The 8,002-nt window shown below is 40.3% G+C and overlaps 1 protein-coding gene across 2 annotated transcripts in view; it reads right to left on the minus strand.

Moving 5' to 3' along the window:
- LOC107083525 (alsin-like) overlaps window positions 1-8,002 on the minus strand; it is a 39,579-nt gene that overhangs the window by 27,387 nt on the left and 4,190 nt on the right. For both annotated transcript variants that reach the window (XM_015372836.1, XM_015372835.1), the window contains exons 4-13: window positions 7,267-7,457; window positions 7,153-7,185; window positions 6,865-7,065; window positions 6,018-6,142; window positions 5,730-5,914; window positions 5,539-5,626; window positions 5,151-5,320; window positions 1,045-1,213; window positions 837-933; window positions 593-670 (exon numbers count right to left, since the gene is read on the minus strand). In XM_015372836.1, the coding sequence (XP_015228322.1) occupies window positions 593-670; window positions 837-933; window positions 1,045-1,213; window positions 5,151-5,320; window positions 5,539-5,626; window positions 5,730-5,914; window positions 6,018-6,142; window positions 6,865-7,065; window positions 7,153-7,185; window positions 7,267-7,457 (1,337 nt within the window). The remainder of the gene's footprint in view (window positions 1-592; window positions 671-836; window positions 934-1,044; window positions 1,214-5,150; window positions 5,321-5,538; window positions 5,627-5,729; window positions 5,915-6,017; window positions 6,143-6,864; window positions 7,066-7,152; window positions 7,186-7,266; window positions 7,458-8,002) is intronic.

Genomic DNA, 8,002 nt, shown 5'->3' on the forward strand with positions numbered 1-8,002 from the left:
ACTTCTACTGTGACTTAGCTCCAGAAAAAAACAATTTTCTTTTCTTTCATAGGTTCTGTTAAAGATGACCAAATATGGCGGGTTTTAATACATCCGGAGAAAAGTATTTTAAATACACAAATACTATTACATCTGTCGGGCTCAGCGGTGGCAGCATCATGCTGAGAGTCGGCTTTCCTGCCGGTGGTGCTACTAGGTGGAAGAAATTTATGAAAAACTAGACAGGAGAACAGTCATAACAAACATTAGATACAGTTTTGAACTCATGAACTGAACCTGAATAAACTTTAAAATCTGTGAACTGTGCTTTAAAAAAACCTCCCTGTCATAAGAAACAAGCAGTTATGCAACAAATGGATGAATGACTACAAAAACATGCTGCTTCTAAGCAACTTTCTAAATGCTGTTCAATATTTTTGAGCCTTTATAGATTAAGTAAAAAACCAGAGAGGAAAAAGATCAATAGATGGAAACATGTGATTCATTTTTTTCAAAAATGGTTGAAGGTGTATGTTGTTTAATCCTTCTTGTTCAAACCAACAACTAAAGCACAACACTAATATGACATTTTAAAGCAATCTGATGACCAAACCTTTGCGAGCTGAGGCACAGTGACGGGCGTCTTGACGTGACCAAGCTGTCCACACATGTTACTTCCCCAAGAATAGACCTAAAACACACAAGATTGATTATCCGTTTCTGTTTAAAGCTATTTTTCCAGACGTTAAAATCTGTCGGCTCAGATTTAGTCAAAGGAACCAACAAAGAAATGGATTGATCTTTTTACTGAGTGTTTAGCTCTGCTGTCCGTGCGTATGAGCTGCTGGCTTTGTTACCTGACACTGTGCTGTCAGAGCCAGCGAATGGTGGGACCCTGCAGCCACTTTGATCACTTCCTGACCCGTCAAAGATTTGATACACAAAGGCTGCAGCCTGGACGCAGAGAACAGACAGATACATTAAGAGATGACTGCTTCTGACGCAGACATGAAAGCTCCCTGAAAATGACTGGCTACAGGTAGGATTGAAGAGCAAAACACAAACCTGGCGAGCTGGTCTCCGTGTCCCAGCTGGCCCTCAGATCCACGGCCCCAGCTCCACACCTCTGTCTCCAGAGACGGCAGTCCGTCTCGTGCGTCGTCTGGTCCTGCAGACGGAGCCTGAGCGGCAGGGGTGGGCCCGCAGGCACAATGATGGCGTCTCCGGGGAGACCCTGCATGAAAACAAACACATGACTTCATTAACTGTTAAAAAGCCAAAATAAAGCAGCACTCCATCATGTTAAGTTTATTTTTTCTACATATGTGAAGCACAGTGGAGGATCTTAAACCATCTACAAAGATTTGTCTTCCAAAGAAGCTTGAAAACTAAATATGATGATGTGGAAAAGCTCAAGTTTGTTCCAGAAAACCTGGAAATTACAGTTTCTACATCCCATAGAACAACCGTGCAATGAGGGGAAGAGAATATATTATTATCTTGTCATATTTGTTAATACATTCTTCTCTTTCTGTTTAAATTAAGACTTGTGTCAAAATCAATCATCAGCAGACATCTAGCGTTGGTTGGACGAGGGCTCGGAAACTTTTAAAATCCACAAGGTCAATTTCAAAACTAGTCCCTTAAAACTACAACTTTTTAAATCATGGTTTGATTGTACAACATATTATATTTGTTATTAATTTGCAATAGAAAGTCTGTTATTTATTAGTATTTTTAGGTTTTGAAACGGTTTACAAACATAACATGCATGGGTTTTTATTGTATAAGTTGTGGATTTTTTGAAAATTACGTTAAAAAAAAATTTGCTTCCAAGGTAATAACATAAAAACTTGATCTAAAAATATTTTACTTATATTATTCAGTTGGAAAAAGTTAATATTTTTTTAAAAACCCACTAAAAACATGCAAATGTTATAATTATATAATATTTCAAAACATTTGTTTGTTCTTTATCAGTTTTAGCCTCTATTAGAAGTCATTTCAGAGGGTCCAGAGCTGCAGGTTGCAGGCATCTCGGTTAGACTTATGTCAAAATAATCGGTATCAGCCTGAAAAGAACAAAATCCTCCCTGAAAGCAGCACCTTTAATGTCAAATTTAAAGTTAGGTTTGAAATCTGACCTGATCTCATCCTTTTAAAGGAATTAAGCATAAAAAAAACCAAAACCAAGAAGTTGATTCAATATAAATACACCCTGATGAATCAGTAAGAAGATAAAAAAACTCCAGAGGAGCCAGAAGTTGAGCTGAGAAGTGAAGATAATCTGCTGGCAGACTTTCATTATTACGATCCTGGAACTGAAAACCAGAAAAAGGGAAGTGATTGAGCTGCATCTGCCAATCCTGGTTACTTTTTTGTTATGAAATGATCTTTGCACTGATCAGAGGCCTGAACCATGAAGCAGTATTGCTGGGTTAGCGAGACAACATCAGGTTTGACCCTGACCTTCCAGTAACACAAGCTGGTTTCATTCTTTAGCGAGGTTAGTCACCATGGTGACGTACTGAAAACATCAAACGTGCTCCGGGGCAGGCTAGCTTTCACGATGGATGTTAATCCTAGAAAACGCTCCAGCCAGCAGCCAATCAGATCTTCCTGCAATCATGACCTCAGCTTTGATTGAACACCAGAACTAAAACATCACAATAATGGAATTAAAAAGCAGTTAAAAATACATTTTCTTGACAAATCCTCCTTTTTGACAAACCATCCTTTGGCTATTCTGTATTGGTTTCCCCCTTTATAATGTCCTTATACTCCTCTGGCATTCACTCGATTCATGTGAAATTGACACATGAAGCAAATTTAAAAAGTGTAAATAAATTATCCATATGAGGAAAACAGGTTTTCTCGGGCCTAACTAACAAAAAGATGCCAGATCCTGGAACTGTTTGTCGACACTGCGACCCGCAGGAGTCCAGCCCTCATGCAATATAATGCAACCAGCAGCCTTATGTCCATCATCGGCGATGCTGAGCAGCTCAGGAAAAATACAGTCTGCCTACCTGTCAGTCAAGTGTCCAGCGCCCTGATGGAGTTAATGAATTCTGTTTCCTGAAGCTGCACCAATAGGAAGATCAATGTTCTGACGCAGCTTAGAAATTAGGATGATTTCACTCAGACTGATCACTGCTTGACTTTACATGATGCAATCATAGCATCGGCCTCCATCTTTATTTTAGCCCATACATCATTAAATTAAGAATTCCAACTAAAGCCCCTCTCACACCTTGATGATTTAGACCAGCATATGCCTGATGTAAGAAAAATCTGGCAAAAACGCTGGCACACGTTGGATAAGCTATGGGTATGTTTTGTATAAGTTATGAGCATGGTGAAGCACGGCAAGTTAGCATGCCAGCATATGCCATACGCTCCAAGTTAAAGGTAAGTGATCTGATCGTTGACATACGTGATGATGACGTCATACACGCACCACTTTGTTTTTAAAAGATAAAAATGTAAAAAATATAACCGTGGATTTCTTTGGGACAGGGATTTGCCTAGATGTTATGAATGCTGGCGTACCATAAATGATCAATTATGAACAGTTTAGTTTGTGCTTTCAAGTCGCTCGCCCATATGAAGACGTTACTTGGATATAACCCAACAGAATATCTTCAGAACGGCTCCAACTGACACAAAACTTATATGGTTGAGTAGAACATGATGTAATAACGTAAAATCAAGGGCCAAATGTAAAAAAAACGGTGTTCCCATTTAAGTGTGTTACTCATAAGTCATGGCGTCCAGCTTATCCAAAAGCTATGAGTAACTTCTCCTCCAGACTTCATTCCCATCATATTGTGAGTGTGAAGCTGAGTGTGATGGACCCTCCCTACGTTCACGCCCACGGCCGACAAAATTCCTTGCAGACATGATGCTGAATGCTGCGACTGCAAACATTCTTTTTTCTTTTTATTTCTTCTTCTTTTTTTTTGGGTGGGTGGCATCATCGCCTGAGGCTGAGCAGCTTTAACTGATGCTGCGTAATACCCATGAAATGATGCTGTTCATTTCATGGGCATTACGCTGCCGTGCATTATGCATAAGTTAGGCTGTCGTTCCACATAATTTCTCGAATCGTTGTGAATACGCCCAACATTGAAAGTAAACAGAGAAATTTCAGCACATGCCATCGTTTTATGAGATTGAGATGGCAGGCATATGCTGGCTAAATCATTAAGGTGTGACAGGGCCCTAACCAGATGAAATGATGATTTTGTGTTTCATTTTTATCTGCTCTCAAGTCCTATTCCTTCACAAGGGGAACCTGATTACAGTTATTGGGGTGCAGACTGTATTAAATGTCACTAATGTGTAACATCTATGCAGTCAGCAGTTGGCCACATTTTACATCGCTTTCATGCCGACACTGTGTTTGACTTTTCATGAGTTTTTTTTACCCTTCTTTCTATTCCTATAAGATCAGTTTTTGTTCCTCACAGCAGACATAGAGAGCTCTCCCTCCTGCACTCATGACTGTAATTGGTCTGCTACCTTGGACCCCCTTTTGCACATGCACAGATCCATGATCAGTTAAATCTGGATCGAGCTAGCGAGTTTATGACCAGCTTTGTGGTAACGCTGATCCTAACTGCTATTGTTGTTGATTGGATAAACTGGATAAGCTGGAATTAAAACCACTGGGTTGAGCTCGCTTTGTGGTATGAGCTTTAGATCTTTTTTTTGTCCTCACTCCATAACATCAGGGTAAAAACCTTTATTAGAAGCCAAAAAGGCCGTGCATATGAAATTGTCCTGCTGGAGCAAACTCTCTTCATTATGATAAATAAAGCCCCATAAAAACTTTCTTCTGCAGCCTTGTTAACACGTTGTCATAAATACGGAAACGAGGGCGTGGAACTACAGATAGAAATCATAATTATGTCCCATCAAAAGATCAAAGCTTTGCCCCAACCTAAAGTAAATACAGCCTAATTACCTGACTAATTAACATTTACTGTTCATATTTCTAAGAAGCTACTCCATAAAGAGGAAATGAAGTATGAGCTTTTATTCCAAACCAAGAGATTTTTAGTTCGATATTGGATTCCCTTCATCTAAATCTTTCACGGAAAAAAAAAAAAAAAAAAGTGAATTTCCCAAATAAACAGTCCATCCGTTAACACCCCAGCGAATCGTACCATGGGTGGGGATTCCAGGAAGAGAGAGTCTCCTGCTTGTTGCTGCATTCCCCTTCTGGTGTATATTTGTGAGGCTGGAGCTGAGCAGCGCCTGCTTCTCCTTCACCAGACAAAGACGAACTTCTTCCAGGGACACTGGAGAAGACGAGAGCGGTCCAGACGCCCCGCCGCTGCAGAACACAAGGTCAAAGATCAGAGTGTTGATGCGAGCATGTGGGATCTGTGCACAGACTGAAGCATGGAGGGTTTTCAACAACCGATGATAAATATTTTATACATTTGGACGGTCAATAAACACACGACTATAAGCCAAAACACTATAAATAATCAGCTTATTGCTGCACAGACAAGCTGAAGTGGCTGAATGTGTCGCTGAGGTTAATCTCACTTGTTTGTCAGTCTCTTGAAAGTTGAGTCATCTTTATAGCTGGAAGTCAGTAGATCCGAGGAGGGAGTTGAAGAAATGCAACTGTCATCTGGACATAAGTAAAAGAAGAGAGAAAGGGAATATAGTGTATCACAGGGGAGAGATTATAAGATCTGACAGCTTTATAAAAAGAGGAAAGGTTCAAACCAAACCTGATCCAGCGTGGCTGTTTACTGAGTCGGTATCTCCTGTTGCAACGGCGTGTTGCGACTCTGATGTCTGACCAGAAAGTTTCTCAAGAAAACCCTGAAGCTCCAGCTCATCAGAAAATGCAGAGTCCTTGTTGGCACCTCCGTCAGTATGAGACACAAACTCGGCTCCGTTTTCCACAGATCTGCTGCTAAAAGTGGAAACATGAGCAAAAATCTGATCAGATTTAGAGAAAACTTTTAAATTTTTACCTGAAAGATGGAAAACATGAAAAAAAAAAAAAAACATACGGTTTAGGGCTAGATCTGGTGTCATCAGAGTAAGAGGATATAGTGGCTCTGGAGCCGGGGCTGCTGCCAGGGGACGTTCCACCCGGATGGAGCCGCTGTCTGGAAACCTGTCTTCTGGAAGGAGTCTGGAATGCACATCAGAGAGGAACCAAGATAAGAGCCCGACAGCCGATCCTTAAATTACCCATTTCAACAAAAGATAAAGCAGTGTTTCTGAATGGCTAAAAACGTGAAAAAAAATAATCGCCCACAAAGACTGCAAACCGATACGGGATGGAGACCCTGAGATAGCAGATCTTTACATCGCTTTTAACCAATCAGAGTCTGGAGATGACATGTCTCTAGAATTTGCACACTAAAAATAAAAGGAGTTTAACTGAACTTTTACATTTTTAGGCATCATTTTAGTTAATTATTGAACTCTCGCTTCAAAAAAAAAAAAAAAAAAAACTTTCAGGAAGGATAAACAGATGAATGGATGACGGATAAATGGGTGGAAAGATGGACAGACGACCAGAGAGGCTGAATGAAAGGGAGACGAAGATGAACAGACGTATGAAAAGCAAGTTGACAGACATCAACTGCTAAAAAGAAATCAGAATAACAGAAGAATAAATTAATTAATACACACAACTGATAAATGGCAGATGGACAGAATAATTGACTGATGTAGAGTCAGACTTATATTGCAAACTCCCAACAAAAATATCGTTATTTCTAACAAACCAACATGTGTTTTTACTTTAAAGTCTTTAGATAGGGTTTCTATAGGTTTATTGTGTGTTTATCTCCATTCCTTTGCGCCGAGAAGCAAAGCACGCACAGAAAACAACAATGGAGTATTTACCTCACTTCTCATGACCTCAGAGAGCTCCACCCCCAGCGGGCAGTAGTGAGCGTCATCAGCTGTAAACACTTCCTCCCTGTCTATCACGGGGCACTGAGGAGATCGGCCTCGCTCCCTCATCTTTGGGGTACTCTGAGTGCCAATGTCCTGAGCGGGTAAACTATGAACTAAAGCCAGGCTGTGGTACGCACCGCACGCCACCTGCAGGAGATCCAACAAAAACTGAATGCTTAAAGACAGAAAACATCTTCTACATTAAGAAGACAAACAATACATTGAACAAAGTACCTGAATGACACGTCTGCCTGCAAGATGTTCAACCTATCAAAAAGATGGAAACGAAAACAAATCCAGTTAATCGAATCCAATCTGCCGGACCCTGATGTGCAGCCTTGAAAGTACCTTCTGAGGTTTGCACACAGGAAAGGTTTTGGTGACCAGGCCAAGCTGGCAGCCGCTCCCCCAGGCCCACAGCTCATGGTGGTCGGACAGAGCCAGGCTGTGCTCCAGTCCACAGGCGAGGCCCACGACCCGAACGACCACAGGAGGAATCACCTCACTGTCCACCACCGTCACAGGGCAGGGCTCAGGAACTGTCAGTGAGAAGCAGCCACAAAGAAAATGTCTGCATTATAATCAAACTGAACTTTCAACCTGAAGGAGAGAAGTTTCACTTTGGGACAAAAAATGAGACAAAAATGACATTTTTTTACTGTCATGAGAGGGTGAGGTACTTTAAGTTCTTTTTTCCCACAATACTTAAGTATTGTGGGAAAAAAGTAACATCCACAATACTTAAGTATTGTGGATGTTATGTTATACGCGTGGATGTTATGTTATTTTTACTTTTTTCTTATCTTATTGTGTTGTGACCGTCACTATGTGTAAAGCTGCTGCTACACTGCAATTTCCCAGCTTGGGATAAATAAAGTACATCTATCTATCTATCTATCTATCTATCTATTGGATATGACTTTTCATCAAAATGTTTCATTATTCAAAGTTATATCCACAGAAGGTCTAGAGTAGTTCAGAGAAAAAAGTACTACTCTATCTATCTATCTATCTATCTATCTATCTATCTATCTATCTATCTATCTATCTATCTATCTATCTATCTATCTATCTATCTATCTAT

Source organism: Cyprinodon variegatus, unplaced genomic scaffold (genome assembly GCF_000732505.1).
Source record: "Cyprinodon variegatus isolate N-32 unplaced genomic scaffold, C_variegatus-1.0 Scaffold77, whole genome shotgun sequence".
Lineage (NCBI taxonomy): Eukaryota > Metazoa > Chordata > Actinopteri > Cyprinodontiformes > Cyprinodontidae > Cyprinodon > Cyprinodon variegatus.